Source organism: Schistosoma mansoni, chromosome 1, assembly GCF_000237925.1.
Source record: "Schistosoma mansoni strain Puerto Rico chromosome 1, complete genome".
NCBI classification, from domain to species: Eukaryota; Metazoa; Platyhelminthes; class Trematoda; order Strigeidida; family Schistosomatidae; genus Schistosoma; species Schistosoma mansoni.
Genome location: NC_031495.1, coordinates 41343393 through 41364099, shown reverse-complemented (window position 1 = coordinate 41364099; position 20707 = coordinate 41343393). Strand labels below are relative to the sequence as shown.

General features: G+C 31.6%; 1 protein-coding gene across 1 annotated transcript; it reads left to right on the top strand.

Moving 5' to 3' along the window:
* Positions 1-2680: 2680 nt before the first annotated feature.
* Positions 2681-20398, top strand: Smp_126530 (putative ets; the record flags this gene model as incomplete). Its single annotated transcript, XM_018794448.1, has 8 exons — positions 2681-2684; positions 4987-5223; positions 5356-5569; positions 6536-6838; positions 13046-13220; positions 14641-15082; positions 16535-17080; positions 20379-20398. 8 exons carry the CDS (start codon positions 2681-2683, stop codon positions 20396-20398), a joined length of 1941 nt encoding a protein of 646 aa, XP_018648860.1.
* Positions 20399-20707: the final 309 nt, after the last annotated feature.

Genomic DNA, 20707 nt, shown 5'->3' with positions numbered 1-20707 from the left:
CGTGTAAAAACTTATTGTTTTGTATTTTTAAGTCTTATTTATTTAAACTCATAAATATTAGTACAAGGAGGCACCAGATACATATGCGCCGCACGAATCTCATTTGATTTGTGTTAGGGCTGTGATACTGCTGAGGTGCCCAAACTGAAGTAGGTGGTTTTCTTAGGGGGCCACACCCCGAGCCTTTGACCTAAAGGTCTGATCCACAAGGCAGTGGAGCATCGTGAGGAGATGCATTCCCATGGTAGCCGGTGACCAACAATTGGTTCATACGCCATTCGTTCCCTCAGGATACTGGAGCCCATGTGCACTATTGGTTTGGAATCAGGGTTTCCCAACTCCCATAGGTGAACCCTCCGTGTCTACCAACCCGGTTAAAGCCCCACACATTCACTTTTCGTCCTCTCATTTTCGTGAACAACAGTAATACCACGAGGATGCAGTGAGTAGGACTTCCCTGATAGAGGCTATATACGCGTGTCCATGTGAGAGCATTTGGAGAGGGAGAGCGTACTCTCCCCACTCTCGGCCGTATCAGGGTATTCGGGGGCTGTATTTTTAAAGCCTTACAAAAATGTGAAAAAAACAGTTGTTCAGTGTGTTATTTTTACTATTGTTTAATGTCACTTCATGATGGTACTGATATTTCCGCGAACTTATTCATTTTATCTTTTTGTTCAAATTAAAACGCCAATGATATAAGTTGAGGGATTTTCAAGTTTCTATAAACTTAACATAGTTTTATCAAAATTACCGTTCATAACATTTCGATAATCAAAATTCATTTTGTTCATTCAATAAACAAACGTAAAAGTAAAAACAGAAAATTCTCACAAAAATGAAATTATACACATTATTAATATTAACAATAAATAAATAAATAATAAAATTGTAATGTCTATTCTCATTAACTCTTCATTTTCTCTTATTGTATTATCTACTTCATGAATGACTCGTGTCTATTTGGACTTCTTTAATATCTAGTTTCTGAACTATTTGTTTCTGTCATGTTCTTGTTATTGTATTCAAAAAGGTATTTTTTTCAGAGAGAAAAAACGCTGAATATTAATTTATCTGATTAGATGTCACTTCATTTTAATAAACTGGAAAAGATGATGACTATGAAAATGCATAAAAGATATAGAATGATTTGTTTTATCCTCATGTCTTTAAATCTTTTCGAATAAAGTTTTATATTAGCTGAGTTTTTGAATTATGTCTTATGTCTCGATCATGTTATTGATGTAAAATTTTCATGTATAATTGTTGATCTATTTATATTATTCTTTAATGTTCGAGGCTTTATGTACTAGGTTAAGTTTACTATTAATTTACTATGCTAGTACAATGTTTTGATATGTTGTATTAATGTATGCATATAACTACAAATTAGTACAAGTATAAATAGGTATGTGTGCACAGGTCAACATAATTACTGATTCTTTTTTTGACAAAGTAGCTCTGAATAAATAATCTCCTTAGTCAGAAAAATAGTTTTTTAGATGAACTTTCATATAGAGAGATTGAGAGAGAGAAGGGAATAAAAGGATAACAAAAACTGAAAAGACTATATGTATGCGTACATTTGAGGGAGGGGGGTAACAGTGATGAATATGTATTCATGAATCGAACAAATTAGAATTGACCAAATCAACATAATACTTTTTTTCAAGCTAATTTTTAGTTATCATCACTATCCCCCCCATTCACGAATTAACTATAAATACGCACGTGCACTATTAAAGCTTAACAGAATAATTTTAAGATCGAATCTTTATAATAAAAGTTTTACAAGACACCTGGAAGATCTATTTCTCTTTCTATCTTTTCTCTCTTCTCAGAGGTATTTCTATAATAACCGTTAATAAATAAACTAGGCATTATCATCATCATCAACACCACCACCACCGTCATCACCATCACCTGGATAATTGTTGATCTACTACAATTAACAAAGTATTATCACGATCATCAATGTTAAGATTTTTCTTATTATATATTTCTGAAAAAAAAGGAAAAACTTTCTTTACTAATCAAATAATAATAAGGCTAATTTGTTCATTGAAACTACATATTTGTTCTACTTAAATATAAACAGATATCATATTTGTATGTATATTTATTCTCTATATGTAAAACAATTAAGTTTATGTATTCTAAAACATGTGTACTACTAATTATTCGATTATATATATATATATATATATACTTTATGTACACACATGCAAGCATACAAATTAACATGCAGTGGACATTTAAATCTATAAAATATAAAATGGCATCACACACTAATAAATAAATATATTTAGAGTATTTACATCTTGGTGATATCTAGTCACGTTAGGCCAAATAAAACGATTTAAAAGTTAAAAATCGATATTGAACTAATAGTTATATATATATATATATTATATGGAGAGTAAGAGAGAGAGTGAGGGAGGTAGGGAGGGGGAGTTAGATACAATTCAAATAAGTACTAACTTTTAATATAAATATAGTTAGAATGTATAAAATTCATGAAAAATTTGAGTTTTACTTAAATAAACTTAGTTTATTATCGAAAAACTGTATACTTTTCAAAAAAAATTATTGTTCATCTTTAATGACATGGAATATCATGTGACTTTAATTATTTTTTATAAAATTATAAATAATTACTTAGGACAATGCAAACAATTTTATGGGTAATGAAGAGATTTGAAATTAATATTTGTAATTTGAACTAAATAAATTTATTTGTGAATATATACACTTGAATGAAATTACCCTAGATAATATTTAAATAACTTATTGAATTTTTAAAACAATTCATTAATGTAAGCAAAGATGGATAGTGGCTAGCATTGAAATCCATGATTCGCGCTTCGTCCTATCTGGGACTCGTCAGCTAGATGTACGGGCATCCAGAGTTAATGATCACTCTGGAACTCAAACCCAGTACCTCTCGCCTCAAACGCCATCGCGTTATCCACTCAGCTACTGAGTCCTGATATCCACTTGCTTGTGCAATGGGGTGGAGTTTAAATTCACTAAGTGAATTTAATTCATTAATGATTAAGTAAATAATTCTACGGAAGTTAATCCGTCCAAATTGTAATATGCAGTAGTAATCTTTGAGGTTTAGGAAGTTAACTGTTCATTATTTCTTCTTGTACATTGTTATAATCTACTGAAATTAGGATAGATTATTCAGTGAAGTTAAAATTGTGAACTTCTTATTAAGTATGTACAGAACAGTATGACAATATTTATTCATCAAAAAATTGATAAACAATTATATTATCAGAAGGGTTTTTTGTGAAGATTTAGCATTTTCATAGTTGAAAGCGTGAGTCAATTGAAGCTAGACCACCAGGGAAAACCTGGAAGCACTGGTTAAAAAATTTTCAAGAAATAAAATTAATGAAGATTGATTTCACTTCTATTTTTTAAAACATTGATTTTTTTTTCAGAAATAATAATCAGAATTGATTAGGAAGTTCACCTTCATGTAATTTAATGAAAATTTCAACTTAATATTTAGTAAATTTGAAATAAATGTTCATGAATACATATTAAGAACTCATGGAAATCTCCAAACCGTTTTTTTGTAGCAGTATTAAATATTATCATAATAAGTCTAATCTTTTTAAAAAGCGATTCATAGAACACTGTATGCATCGGTTTAAATTGCTATACTACGTAAATAAAGGAAGATAAAATTATCAAGATGAACTTTAGAGTAGGGTCAGTAGTGGTATCAATGGTAGTAGAAAAAGTTAAACATGAAGAATATGAGCTGACAAGAAAGACTTGATTATCGAAACCGAATGTTCAAGATAATTTTTTAAACTTATGATCTAATGGAATACAAACAGTGAAAGCGTTTGAGCTATGGTGACCGAGTCTAAGCCGTGTCACCTAACATCTCCAACCACTAAGTACGATAATCGTAAGGGACTCCAAACGAGGTAGTCTGCGCTAATCAATACGTCTTAGTCAAGTAGGCAATAAGTTCACCGAATGATTTCATGGCTTGGTTTGGTCACTCCTTGCTCTCTTCCAACTTGCTCCTACACTACCAAACGGGACTTTGAGGTAAGCATAATACATGATTCAACTACTTCAGTCTATGAAGACTTGCCACTACATCAACCGATGTCCCATTTTTATCAGACATATGTTCATAATAAAAACAATCGTTTATGATTTGTCAGTTTTGTACTCATAATCTCCCTATAATTTAAATGGAAGTGTTTTTAAGTATAATCACCATGTTTGGACTTGATAACTTCAAATAAATTGACCGCTGAGTAGGACGTTAATCATAAATAATGATATATTTATGACACTCTGATGAGTAAAAATTAGGATTAGTAACGTTTCATAACTTAATGTACGCCACTTCTTCATACTAAATAAACTAATGAGCAGCAATTTTAATACTATAGAGGAACAAATAGAATACAATAACATTTGGTTGATGTCATTTTGATTGAGTGATTCTGTGTGAGACATCACTGTGTGTATTTGTGCATATCCTAGAAGGTGTGTAAAGTATGAAGTCTGTAATGTAAAAAAAAAATCACAGAAATTTCTCTGAAGATCATATCCAATTCATTTTTGAAAAGGAAGATGAATATGATGATCTTCCATTCTTATACTGCTTACTTAGAGGAATTCTAAGTGATCTTAATTTAAAAGTCTACTGAAAATCGGCGCACCCAAATCGGTACATCAACTTCAACGCTACACTTCCATTCAGTGTAAAAATTCGATCTTCATTGAACTAACTTTTCTGTTTGTTCTTCTGTACTGTTTAAACTTGTGCCAATTCAATCCCGTTATTTATTTACTTAATGAAGAAGCGACTTACACTAAGCTGACAAACGTCAGAAACTCAAACTTCCACTAATTGGGACATCATAAATATATCATTCTTTCATTGTAAGATTGTTTTGTTTAAATGTAAATTTCCTTTTTTTTCTGTGTGTTTTTATAAAACAGATTATTCCGAAACATCTTCTTCACTGTGTGATTTTCAATGTACCGAAATGCCAGAAATTTCAAATCATTTGTTAGAATTCACTGAAAAAATTTATCACCAACATCATAACCAATTTAATGATAAAACTAATCGATATTGTAACAACCAAAATATTCAACATGACTGGTCAATATTAAATACTATGCCAAATGGAACAGATTATGAATTTGTCAAATCACAAATGAATTTAATGAAAAGTACACATGAGAATAATTCAAATTATGAAAATTATTCACCTTATTTCTCATATATGGATAATAATAATAATAATAGCGATAATCATTATAATTATTTAAATAGAACTGAAATGTTAAATAAAGTGATATTAGGAAACAGTGATTTAAGTATATCACCAATTTGTTCTAGACCATCGTTTACATTACCGTTGACATCATCAACATGTTTACTATCTGATTATTCAGTGTCATCTAAACAACAAATAGCTGACTCAATTATTTCATATCCAAATGAACAGAGAATAATGACCAGAAATCAAACCTTACAAGAGACAAGCCAATTAGATGAATATCATAATTTTGATAAGTGAGTGCTTATAATATATGCCTAAACTATTAATGATTTTGTAGTTTAGAACATTTCGTCAATGAAGAAATTTTAACAAAATAAATATATAAATTTACTTACTTACTTACTGGTTGGCGCTTTTTTAGCGAGTTAGTTTTCTACGGGATGTGGTCGCTAACCCCATGCCCGACCCTCCTCCTTTATCCGGGCTTAGGACCGGCAGTAGTCCCCGGAGGATCTACAGGTGGAGTTAAATATATAAATTTGAGGGTACCAAATAAATTAAACATTTTTCCATCGAGTTATTTTTATAGGAGAATATAAAGAAATACAAGGTAAACTATACTTTATTGATGAAGAATGAAATCAATTACTTTGTGTTACGTGTTAGTAAGAATAAAAAATCCAGTTGTTAGAGTTGGTAACATTATGAAGCTTTGAATTGATAATTTTAAATAAATTGAGCATTGGCCAGACTGTTAATAATCAAAACAATTGTGTACTTAGATTGATTTTAGATTTAATTTAATTTTAGGTGATCTGTTGACTGAATACGTGTCCTTATGTAACCAAGATCTTATGGATTTTCTGAATAACGTGGTATCTTCGATCCAATTAATTAAGTTATTGTGTAATATTTTATCCTTTCCAACTTCATTCAATTTATAAACTAATTTTACTATCGACTAGTGACTTCTACACCTCTAAGTAATAAGCTGTTTTCATGTAACGCAACCTTGTTTCAGAAATTTGAAGAAAATCGTTTCAAAACTAGTATTCAGTTAGTAGATGAATATTTTTTTCTACTCGGCTATTAGTAGTGTATTTTTTTCGATCAAATGTTAGTTTTCATAACTGTTACAACTGGCTTCTGAATGATTAAAAAAAAACAGAAAATGATAAACAATTGTTTCACTGAACGTTCATTTTATATCCTTTATTATGTTACTTTTCAAGAGAACAATCCATTTCTTCTATTTTCAGAATTTATTCTCTCCCCTCCACATGTATTCATTCGAAAACAAATATATCAAATTTAAATAATGTTTCATCTGAATTTAATGACCTATGTAAACCATTCAATTATCATACAAATAATAACTATCACTTAACAAATGAAAATATAAATGGAAAATTTACCCGTCAATTGAAAAAAAATAAACGATCTAATCATTCTTCACGTCGAATGACAAAATTAGAAGGCTTGAAAAAAATGAAATATTCAAGTGATAACCAATTTCATCATCATGAGCAACACCAAAGTTTATCATCGACAAATGAACTAAGGTCATTAGAACTAACAAAGAACAAGAAAACATCAACCATTTCATCAACAACCCCATCAATATCACCTGCATCAACATTAATATCGACAGTAATACCAGCAACAACGCCAACTACAACAACTGTCACTAACATGATCGAGTCAAAATCAGTGCCCACAAAAACCATAAAAGAAAGTAATGATTCATTACACAATAATAATGACAGAATGGACGAGTTGTATTGTTTTACCTTGTATGGTCCAAATAGTAATAATAGTAACAGTAATGAGATTAATAATAATAATAATGATAAAACAGTAAACAGTACAGTTGTGAAATCGGAACAAACTGGAGTGTGTAATGATTATATATCAAACTATTGGTTATCATCGCATAAATCATATGATCATTTTTATCATCTTTCTGATCGATCTATTTTACCTCAACCTACAGAAGAACATCATCGTTATCATCATCATGATCCTCTTCAACATCAACAACTACAACAGCTTAATCATACACAAAATTATCACGAAAATATTCTCCCAGGTAAGTTGAAGGTTATTCATAAAATTATGTCAGATGGTTGACGGTAATATAGAACGAAAAAATCTCTATACTACAGTCAAAATCATAACATCTCAACATTCTTGTTAATTATCACTTGTCAAAACAAGATGTATCTATAACTGTTATGTTTGAACAAGGACCTATATACCTCGAAATAGGGAAGAACGTGAAGACCGTAGATAAAGATTTATCAAGTTTCAGTTTGAAAAAGACTAGGGGCTAAATGGTTTGTGTTAGTCTGGACAGTGGGTTTTTTTGAACTTGATCCAACATTATTTTGAAAGCGTCGACAGAGGGAGTTTCAATCATGTGTTGAGTATGAATTCCATTCATTGATGATTCGATGGAAAATTCAGTAGTCAACTGACAAGGAATTTGTTTTGGGCTTGTGAACTTTATAGGATGGGAGACGATCAAATTAAGGGGAAATCAGATGCAAATTTATCACTAAGTAATTTAAAAACGCTGATCGAGTCACCTCTGGTTCTTCTACATGACAATGAAATAGACTTAGTCTAGTCAATCAAGCATCCTACGGGAGCCTTACAATTCCAGGAATCAGCTTAGTTGAGGTTCTTTGAATCTTTTTTTCAACAGCTCACTGTCCCTTTAGGCAGGAGATATACGAGTTTAGGAATAATGAATACCGTATATACCGTTATTCACTGTATTTGTATTTGCACCTTGATGACTAATATGTATCATAATGCATTTGGAAGCACTTATCGACAAATACTAAATTCTAGACTATTCAGATAATTTCTCCAAGTCATTTTGAAACTCTAAACTATCATCTTTACTTTTATCGCCCACTACATCTTAAAATCGTCAGCATATATCAAAACCCATGATGATAAGAGACTAGGAATGTCATTCACATACAGGAGCAACAACACTGGCCCTAAACTTATATGACAGCCGGTTGTGAGGAACTTGTCAAAAGCCTTACTGAAGTCAATGTAGGCTACATCTTTGAATAATTTTCGATCTTTAAGAGTGTGCTGACTTTCGTGAACTGCTAATAAGTTAGTGAGACGTAAAAAGTACTCCGAAGCCATGCTCCTTTTCAGAAAGAGTTCAGTTTTCTTCTAGATACTTAAACAACATCCGAATAGTATTTTTTAAAATTTTAGCAACCATACTGGTTAGGCTTATGGATCGATAATTATCAGGTTCGTGTCTCGTACCTGTTTTGAAGATAGGATTTACTAGGGCGTTCTTTCAGTCTTTTGGTAACCTACCTTGGGTAACAGATAGATTAAAACAAATGCTTCCTTTGGCATTCCAGAATGCATTTTATCGGGTTCTTCCATGGTTGCAGTGTCCAGAGTGTGTGTGTGTGGGGGGTTTGTATGAACTGAGGGGGGTGGCTACCATTACAGTATTTACATTGTTAAAGTGATTTGAGAATACATGAGCTTTACCATAACCGCCCTCCACTAATGATCCAGTACTACTATCTCCGGATAATGCTGGGATGTCACCTATTCTCTTAGTCCTTTGGTTTATGTACGAGTATAAGTGTTTAAGGTTTCTATAGACTCCTTAACAAGTTTCTCTTCATACAATCGTCTAGACTTGCGAAGGGTCGATGCATGAATATTTAGAGCTTCCTGATATTGAGATTTTGTCGCATCAGTACACAATGACCTAAATCGGCCCCACATTCTCCTCCTCTGATGTAGAAGAGTGAGAACCTCCTTACTGAATCACGGTGGGGAGTTTCTCGGACTTCTTGGTATAGTCCTGGGGATGTGCGGTGCAGTAACTCTTATGTACAAACTTCTTAATACTCCACAAGGCGTTTTAATAGAAGATCCTGATTCTATTGTCAAATCTACTGAGAATGATGGGTATATAATTTTTTGTGAATTTGATTTTCAGGCGTTTTGTTTAGCTTGGGCTGACACAACGTTGGTGGCAATAATATGGAAGTCAAAAACCAGAACTTCATGGTTACTATTACCTAAGAGTGTCATATGATGGGGGTTTGTGACGTCATCCCCATAATAGATCATTATGAGATCTAGTAAGGATGATTCGGAGTCTGAGTCGTACCTAGTTGCTTTTTTTACATGTTGCGCTTGGACACACGTGATAATCACGTTAACTAGTTTCTGTTCGAAAGAATTTTCTAACAGTTCAGTCCTCGGATTTTTCCAGTCTACCGTAGATGCATTAAAGTCTCCTAAGATTGAACATAAACCACTTGATGACTAAATGTTAAAACCATCCAGCCCCATTCACCTCACAGTTTAGACTTTAGTAAACTAAACTAATTAGCAGCTCTTTTCCTTTGCATTTCAAGCGGTAACTAACAAATTCGCACCTCCCACTTTCATGGGATATGTTATCGATAACGATAAATGGGATACTATTTCTAATGAATAGAGCTACCTCCCCTCCTTTACGTTTTTGGGTTCTGTCGGCTCTTACTAATGTGAAACATTCAAAATCAAGTTCCCTATTGTCTACAGACTATGTCAGCTAAGTTTCTGTGACACCGATTATATCTAGCCTGATAGAGTCAATCTGTACACCTAGCTCCGATCGCTTGTTAAGCAACCTCTGGGCATTTGCGTAACATATCCGAAGACTATTTTAGTTATTTTAATGCTGCACCCAAGGTGGCTTCGGCATCACCCTCTATCAAAGCCTCACAACCCGAAAATTTGCAGTTCTAAAGTCTTTCTCGCCAGTACATAGCCTTAGTTTTAGTTCTTTGTCAGTTTCTCGTCATTTATATATCATTGTACATCATTAGTGCAATCCAGCCCTATTATGCAATAAAATACATAGCTTCCAATCTCATTCTCTATTGACGTATTATTATTATCATTTAATCATAAATTCAAATGATAATGAAACAGAATGAGAAAACAATTAAATAACTGAAAACATGAGTCAATTGAAGCTAGAACACCAAGGGAAAACCTGGAATCACTGGACGGCGAGACTGGTAGATCCTGGGTTGGAATCTCGCGAGGCGAGGTCGTGGATGCGCACTGCTGAGGAGTCTCACAATAGAACGAAACGGCCATCCAGTGCTTCCAGGTTTTCCTTGGTGGTCTAGCTTCAAATGACTCATGCTTTCAACTATGCAAATACTAAATCTCCACAAAAAACCCCTTCGAATTAAATAACTATTCAAATTATACTTCACTGTTAGGTTTTTTATCAACCTTTTATCAGCGAAAAATAACAAATAATTAAAATTCTTGTTGATTTATTTATTTTCAATTTAATCCGTTTAAATGAATTGATTATCTAATGAAAACAGTTTAGAACTGTATAAAAATATCCCCATTCTACTTGTATCGCTTTGTACAACACAAAAATATAGGGGGATGGTTTAAGAATGCTAATCCATAACTCAAATTATTTATCAATACACAGATTCGATAATAATAGTAATAATACTAACAATTATGTATGCCATACAGCCCTCTCGAATTACTAAATACTCTAATTGAAACGAACGTGTGTGAAGTTAATTTGTTTTAATAAAAAGCCCTAAAAACTGTTTACTAAAAAAATAATCCGTTAAAATTGTTTATCATCAGGTATTCCATATAAATAAATTCTATTTGGTATGATTATGTCATCCTTATTACACAGTTCTGGTGTAATGATAATTAGATTTCAAAATGTTTCGCTAAATAAAATACGTTAACTGGTGAGTTTTAACTTCAAAATGTAATAAATATTTAAAAAATGGTATTAAGGTCACTGATAATCTGATTAGTGTAAAGTTAATTACGCTAGCTTCAGTATACTGATGAGATAATGTCATCTAACTATTGACACCTCTTTGAGATTTATGTTATTAAAGGATGATATCCGTCATAAACCAACTTCAGTTAGAAAATCGTTTATCAATCAAGTAGAGTTGGATGCTGAAAACTCGTTTTGTCATACTTTTGGACTCCTCAGCAGTGTCCACTTACGATTTCAAAAATAGTCAAATTCAGAACTTCTAGGTTTGATTGAGAATATGGCATACTGAACTCGAATTTTATGTTTCACGAATTTAACACCAGTAAGTTTTCGATATAATTGGGATAGTGCTATCTGTAGATAATTACATCACCTTCGACTTATTTGAACACATAATTAGAGGTTTTTTGAATTATATTTCAAGGCTAGTCTTCTGTTTTGATTCTGTGTGGGTTCAGTAATCCTAAGCTAGCATCCAAACTACTCTTTTGCTTTGAGTGGTTTGTTAGATGAGTTCTGTCTGTGTTGACGTAAATTACCTTTAGATTGAACTGTTGTTCACAAATCATTAACTATATTCAATAATTATATATATATATATATATATATATATATATACTGTTTTCTTTATCGACGCCCCCAAATGCCCTGGTATGGCCGGGAGTGGGGAGAGTCCGTTCTCCCTCTCCAAATGCTCTCACATGGCCACGCGTATATAGCCCCTGCCAGGGAAGTCCTACTCACTGCCTTCTCGTGGCGGGGGTGTTGTTTACGAAATTGAAAGGACGAAAAGCGAATGTCCGGCGTTTTAACCGGGTTGGTAGACACGGAGGGTTCACCTATGGGAGTTGGGAAACCCTGATTCCAAACCAATAGTGCACATGGGCTCCAGTATCCTGAGGGAACGAATGGCGTATGAACCAATTGTTGGTCACCGGCTACCATGGGACTGCATCTCCTCACGATGCTCCACTGCCTTGTGGATCAGACCTTTAGGTCAAAGGCTCGGGGTGTGGCCCCCTAAGAAAACCACCTACTTCAGTTTGGGCACCTCAGCAGTATCACAGCCCTCACACAAATTTCATTTGATTTGTGCGGCGTATATGTATCTGGTGCTTCCTTGTACCAATATTTATGTGTATAAATAATAAAAATAATAATAATAATAATAAATTTCTTTATCGACTACTTTGTGGTGATTGAATTCCATCGATCAGGTCGTAATAAGGATTCTAGATCAATTTATTTAAACTCCCATTGTAAAATGTTTTTGATATTGGGCTGCTTGGGTCAATCAGTAATAAACTTCAGACATAGATTTCATGTTACTTCAAACCTTACAACATGTGTTTCTCTACTCTTTATTGATTCAGTATACTACTTCGGATTTGAACCTGTCATAAAATTACCGCTAGGTTTATTTTATTATGAGTTACTTTTTAAACTATTTTAATGTTTACACTAATCAAACAGGCTAGGGGGCTTTGATTTAAATGACAAGATTCGGGAAAAATCTTGTGATTTGTTAAGGGTTATCATACAGAGTTAAGCAAAGTAAGGTCTCAAAGTCAAATCTAGTGGTTAACTTTAAACGTTTTGATCATTAAGACAATGTTCGCCCATATTCATGTAAAAGTCACAGATTCATTGAGTACTGTGACAACTTTCTTTAGTTGGAATGGATAATCGATAGATATCTTTTGGAGTTGGGTGTTTAGACAGTGATCATATTCTTACTCAGATTAAACTGTTGGCTGAACTAGAGTTCGTAGCTTGAGAATATGTTTTGATGTTGAATCTCTTTCTACTAACTAATTTTAAGTAGTGTAAATTGATCCTAAATTATTGATAAATTTTCGAGTCAATTTTCTTCGAATTTAAAAATTCTAACAAATACTGTAATAAATTTTATATTTATTTTGCTAGCATTCATCACATGTAGTCAAGAACATATTCAAAATCTTCCCGAAAACCCTGTATATTGCTCTAATTTTGAAAAAGTAACATCTGTTCAGCAAAATAATCCAGATGAATCAACTAATATGAGAAAATTTAACAGTGACAACAATGCATTAGTTAAACAAATGGATGCAGATCATTTTGATGTGGAAGATCAAGTAAGCTTTCGATCATTTCGTATTTTAGTTGGATTTAACAAAAATGACTTAGATTTCGTAGAAATTTAAAGTATGACACTACCATATTATTAATATCAGTACAATAAAATACAAATCACGTAAATAGTAATTGATTATAAATAAGCTATATGAAATATGAAATGTGGTTTCCCTGGTAACAATTTAAATATATTATTACATTCTCTTTGAAAATTTCATGTCGGTACTTTCTTTTAGTAATTATTAGCTGTTGTTTTGTTTATATTGGTGGAATGAATATGAATTCATGAAAGGTGAATAGATTAAAATATGATAACAACACTTTTGGTTATGAAGTTCATTTTTCAATCAAACGTACTAATCTTAAGTAGATTGATAATCAATACAGATTCATTTCAATAAAATTTATGATTATGATAATCAGACTTCAGTTTATATTTGTAAGTAGCGATTACGATCTTCACTCTGCTACTGATGCTCTTTTGAAGTAAATAAACTGAAGTTACATCTCACAACTTTGCATTTCATATCATATCGTATAACTAATTTATAAATACTTTGACGAGCCTATTGGAAGGTTAAAACATCTTATCAGTATTGATAAGCGTTTACTTAGTGACGAAAAAATACTTTCTGTTATGTAAACAGATAACTATTTCGTCATGAATATATGGTTTTTCGATTTTATGACTAGACTAGTATCCATTAGTTCACATTTTCGATTCCAATCTCTTTCCCACATACAACATTCTTCATTCAGTCTCGTTAATATGTGATTAAACCACAATCAATCGGATTGATTCTACACATTCTATCCTCTCATTAAGGACTTCACAACTCAACAACACTGAACATACAGTTATCATTCAATTGTAGGATTCGTAAATATTACAACTGTATTCAATGAATTATAGGTCATTCCGACAATATAAAACTCATTATATTCTATACGATCGTTCATCAGTCACAAACCATGTAGTCATTAACTCTTGAGCAGGTGAATATTGTACAATTCTGTGTTGTATGATGACCGATTAAAAATTTGTTTATGGTTTTTCACTATTTCCTAACATATCATATGTTGTCTCAAAGACATATGATAAGTGAGAGATAAAAGTCTAGACGGGATATTGTCAGTGAGCAGGTCATTTACCTAGTCGGGGTCATTGCACATATATTTGTGCTTGGATGAGATGTTGTAATTTACATCTACATATATGAGTTTTGTAAATAATTATTCATTATTTTAGCAATAAAGCTTTCTACAGGGTCATAGTATTCTCCTTTCACATAATGATTTTACTGGGCATTTAGGAAGAATATATTTGTAACTTGGTCGAAATGATATGCATAACAAAGAGGTATTTAAAATTAATGTCTGTTGACTTGTTGACTGTTTATTACCCTTATTATTTAATAGATTAAATTTGGAAAAGAAATAGTCAGTGGGAATGATCGTCCGCCATGTATTCAGTTAACAGTGACAAGTACTTCAACCATGACGTCGTCGACAACAATGATGGCAACTATGTCAACACAACCTGAACATTCACTTTTAATGAATAATTCGACCACATTAAATCTACCAACCAGTCCAATTACTCGTAATACTACTACTATTACTAATAATAATACATTAATTAATTCACAATTGCTGAGTTCAGATATCAATAATGATAGTTTAAATCATCAAAATGAAAGATTCAATAATCATATCCTGGATAGTAATAATAGTCGTATATGTAACAATAATAGTTTCACAGCATATAAATATCCCTCTCAATCAATTTATGCTAGTAATTGTCAATTGTTACCAGTTTTCAATCCCCAACACCGACAACAAACCACTTGCAGTGATCAAAGTGAGTTACCAGTTTTTGTATTTTTTACTAAGTTTGGTGGTCTTATGAATTTTCTGTCAGCTGGAGGATAGTTTGAAGACCAGAAGATAGTGGATAGTTATTTTAATTATCTTGGAACTGGCTAGTTTGTATAGCAGGGATCAAGCCGAGCTTGTATTCTCTCTAATGAGAATAATAATTTGTGGCCATTACTTATAAATATAGTGGTTTGTATGAATGAATGTATACATGCATTAGAAGTATTGCCGATAGACATCTTTTCTTTCATAATACAGTTTGTACAGCTTGCAATTAAAAGTAAATTTAATTCAGTTTCGGTTTTGACCTACAGTAGTACTGACGACACGTCTATGACCAGAAACATACGAAAACTTTATTCTAATTGATACATATCATTTAAAATATCAACAAGGATTTAGTAATTCAATTCTATGGGAAGACAACAAAGGAAACGATGGACATTAATGTTGCTGCTTGTAATCTAGTAACTCAGTTGTTAAAAATCAAGTATATGGAATGTTTGTACAAAATCAAGGTCTAATTTGTAATATGTGTAAGAGTTCAGGTGTAATTTGTAGATTTGTTTGTCTGTTCATTCAAATGAAATAGGGATTTCTAAGCCTATACTTGATTTAGTTTGTCTATAAAGTGTTTCAAATATATGATGCTTTCATACGGATTTCAAGGATGTCTGTTCATATTGTTTATTAGTAAATTGGTAAAATATTTCAATAAGCCCTTATATAAGCTCGATTAATACTCCATTAGTGAAAACATTATTTTGACATGAAGGTATAAGATTCATAGATCACTGGTCATGTTATTTGAAGTTCGTATATATCCAGTATATACTAGTCAGCTACCACACGGAAATGATTGTAAAAATCTAAGATACTCAGAATTGAATAAAACAACACAATCTGTTATTTGCAGACGATGGATAAGACTTCATTTTAGACCAAGTTATAATTTTATCAAAGCTTAAGTGGTCGATAACAAAGTCAGCTTTACTAAAAACCTAATTAGAATGAAACAGATAGTATGCTGAAAGTTAAGTCAGTGATTGCTTCGATCCATAATAAACTTACATTGGCCATAAACGCTGAAACAATTCACCATAATAATTTGCCTACTGATTAGTAGCTAATCAGTAATTGGTACATTTTCATGAACAACCTCTATGTGTAAAAGTTACTTGAAATAATCTAACGACTGCAATGTACATAGTCCCATTTCGCTGGACAGACCTGTCAGTGCTTCCTCAAGGAACTGGTCAGAAATTTTTGGGGCGAGGCATTGGAATTTTTAAATTCCAGTCACTGAGACCACTTCAATTAAAATTTTTATGTGATGTGTGCCAGATATTCGTTGCCCAATCTTTATCAGACTGTTCAGTCAAATTTTGATAAATCTTTCATATAAGTAACTATCTTGCCTGGACATTTTTTGTAGGTGAGTACAGTTTAGACCAATTACCAACAAATTCTTCTATTAATGATACAATACAAATATGTCCAGAATTACCTACGAGTAACTTGACCAAATCTTCCCGTTCTTCAGCTGACACTGTCAGTATAAATCATTGTAATAGTGATATTATTCTCATTCATAATAAAGTTAGTCAGTGTACTCATCAATCCAACCATTATCATCAAAAATCTCAATTAATTTCCAATGACACTGAATCTATGAACAAATCATACAATCCATCATTCTATTGTCCAATAACATCAACAACCAATCATCATGGGCATATACAATTATGGCAATTTTTATTAGAAGAATTACAAGATCCTGAAGCAAATGAATTTATTTCATGGACTGGTTATGAAAATGAATTCAAATTAAAAGAACCAAATCAAGTAGCACAAAGATGGGGTGCTAGAAAAAATAAACCAAAAATGAATTATGAAAAATTAAGTCGTGGTTTAAGATATTATTATGATAAAAAAATTATTGAAAAAGTTTCTGGTAAACGTTATGTTTATCGATTTACACGTAATTTAAATGAATTAATCAATAATCAATTGACAGAATCTGTATCATCATCATCATCATCATTATCATCATCAACCTCAACCACATCATCGTTAGTAACATCATCATCTATACGTAAAAATCAACATTTTCATAATTTTATGAATATGAAAAATTTCAAAAGATCATTACATAACAATAACACATGGACAAATGAAATTTTTGAAGAGATTTAATATCGATTTGTTTCCTTCCTTTCTTTTAACCAAAAAAAATAGAGATTACATTTGTATAGTTTTGAAAAAAAATAATTAGAAAACTAAAACAAACTCATCTATTTGAAAGTGATCTAGTTATTTGATGAAACGTTTCCCTCTTGAGAGATACAAGCCAATTGATATAAATATACTTATGAACATAATCATATTAGATTACAACATTTCTTGATGTTTCTTCTTCAAAAGATGACATTCTGAAAGGAACACCATTACTATTATTATTATTATTGATAGTTCCTCTTCTCTTTTGGATACATAGAATGATCCTATTGACGTAATCCTTAAAAAACATTGACAGAGATAGTGAACTATGAATATAATAGCTTTTTTGTGTATATTTTTTTGTACATACGTTTAAATTCTCAAAAAAACATGGTAATTAGATTTTCCCGTTTTTTTTTCTGTGTACATTAAAAAAATATATTTGAATCATCTTGGATTATAAATATTCCACTCAGTTAAATACCTAAGAATAATTAGTCTATCAGTGTAAAGTTGATATATATGTGTGTACGATATAGTTTACTTAAGAAATAATTCGAGAGCTTACTTTATTATTGGTAAGTGTTTGCAATTTCCCGTTGCTGTTATTACTATTATCCAGGAATGGAATTGACCACTCTCTTCTGCCATGTACAGTTCTTGACCTGATTACCTTGATATAGTCTTCATTTAAAAGTTCTAGTATAGTTGGAAGGTACTGTGTTCGAGGCCCGCTGTAAACATCAATACTAAGATGCTGGTACATACATTTGACGGGTTCTAATCGGAAGGAATGCATGTCATAAATTCTACTGCTAACAACATACCAAAATATTATGCACCTTCATACTTAAAACTATGGATAGATCATTGTTGGTATCTATCTATCTATCTATCTATCTATCTATCTATCTATCTATCTATCTATATATATATATATATATATATATATATATATATATATATGTATATATATATCAGTTAATAAACCATGTCTCATCACTAATTCTGGTACCTTGAAACTAGATTACGGAGTGTAATTACTAGATTATCAATACATTATTTAAATTAACTGACACAAGTATAGATTAGTATACCTGATATTTCTGAATCACACTTTTCGCTTTAAAGATGACGACATAAATTGGTTGTCCAATTTTAATTAGATCAATCGTGTAACCCGGTAGTCTAAGTGCTCATGATCTTAATTGTTAATTCATCACTTTACTGACCTGTAACCAGATAATTTCGAATGACAGTAAAAGAATTTATTGTGCGAATTCATTAGAAAGACAAGAAATATAATTATCTATGATACTGACATAGATTTTTAAAAATGCCTCTCGTAACTGTATAACTAACTAACGAAAGCTTTAATAGATCAAACCAATCACAAATCACCTGATTACGTAATAATGATTAGAAAACAATGGTTATTAATTATTTATCTGAAGATGAATTTAGCCGACACCTAAAGAGAACTGGTGAAATCAATAAAATTTAAAGGGGATGAAGATATGTAGATTAAATTAGATAGTAGTTGTGGTATGTCTTAAATTAATTAAAACTAAAGTATTCTTGTCATTATATTTTAATTCGCTGGTCGCGCGATAATGTACTCTCTTAAAGACATAAAGTTACTAAATTTGATCATGTATAAGGTACCTGTAGGATATATACCTGGTGACGAGTGACTTTCGTTGGTTTCCCAGATAACCTGAATCAGTAGTGAAAGCTGAGCAGAAACTATATTCATATACATGTGGTGTGATCGCTAGTGATCAATATCGAGATAAATTTTCAGTTTCAGTAAAAAGTTACTATAATTGGAGCCCAATCATACCGGAAGTGGGATAGAGATCACTGATGAAAATATTGAATGATACTTGAAATATAACATTTACTGAATGAAGCTTAAAATCTAGACTACTGGATTTCACTTCAGTCCTTGATATGAGAACTGAAAGTTCTGGATTCACTCTCGTGAAGTTTTTGAGTATGTACTGCTGAAGAGTTTCATACTAAGAAGAAACATTTGTTTAGTTGTGGTCAAGTTTTAAATGAATCTTCAACTAATACAAGTCTGTGAAAAAAAACCACCTTGAAATTGAATATCTTGACAGCCAACCTAATAACCAATCTATCTGGACCTCAACAACATACTTCTATCGTTTTAGCTCATAACTAACTGAAGATAGAATTCTTACCTTTAGCATTAGGTACCACAGTCAAAGACGCTTTCGTTGAAACTGGTGATCTTGTTAGAACCTGGCCCACCGAATTTATTGAACACTGAGGATTATATAATGTGATATCAATTAATATAAGATCGACTGTTGGCATATATAACACATCAGGGTCACTGCAATATTACTTTAAGTCTCATCTTCGATTTAAAGTATAAACATGTCTCATTAAAACACAATTTCATTTGTTTCAAGCTAATAAACATGTTGATTAGACTTCTAAAATTTAGTAATCAATACTACTTATTTATGCTACTTGTTTAATAATTAGTAGATATAATTCATAATCATTTATACAGAATCCTTTGTAAACTCAAAGCAGATAATTCCTCTAGCATAATGAATTTAAGATTATTTCTTAGCGCAAAATAAATTACAAATGTACTATATCACGTATAAAATAGATGTATATATTTCCTTTTTTTGTGTAGTGCATTACATTTTTAACTGTTCCAACACAAAAATTAGCACACAATTACTATAAGTAACTAACAAAAAAAACCCAATATAAATTGCCCAGTTTATTTTGTTTCACTTTCACACAAAACTAACTGCACAAAATTTAATTATTCATTCCTCAATTGTGCCAATTAGATGCATAGAAATAAGGATTCATGCAGAAAGAGGAAAAAAACATTATACCACAACATTTTGAACCAAAGACAGACATATGGAGTAATAATAATAATGATATAAATATTAAAATCATAAATCGTGCATCATGTGTGTCTGTGTGTGTGCGCGCGCATGTATTGGTGCGTCGGTGAATAACTCAAGTGAAATTAAAAATCGTTCTCTTGTTTTTTTTTGTAGTTAGTATATGCAAACATTGAATTTAAGTATAAAAATGGTAGATAGATAAGTTCTGACAAAGAAAAACAATCGGTTCCTTATTCTTTTTCACGATAAATGAGAAAATATAAATGCTTAATTGTTGAATTTCACCATTGAAATTAAAATGGACAGAATCGAAGAGAAAAAAAGTGTTCAATTACGATGAAGGAATCAGTAAGTATGTAGCGAAAAAAAGAATAGTGTCGTTTTGTGTTGAATAATGAACAAATTCAAAAGAAAAATAAACAATTGTGTACCTGTTTTCAGCTGTTGAATATTTTGAAAATCTCATTTAGTTGACATAAGTT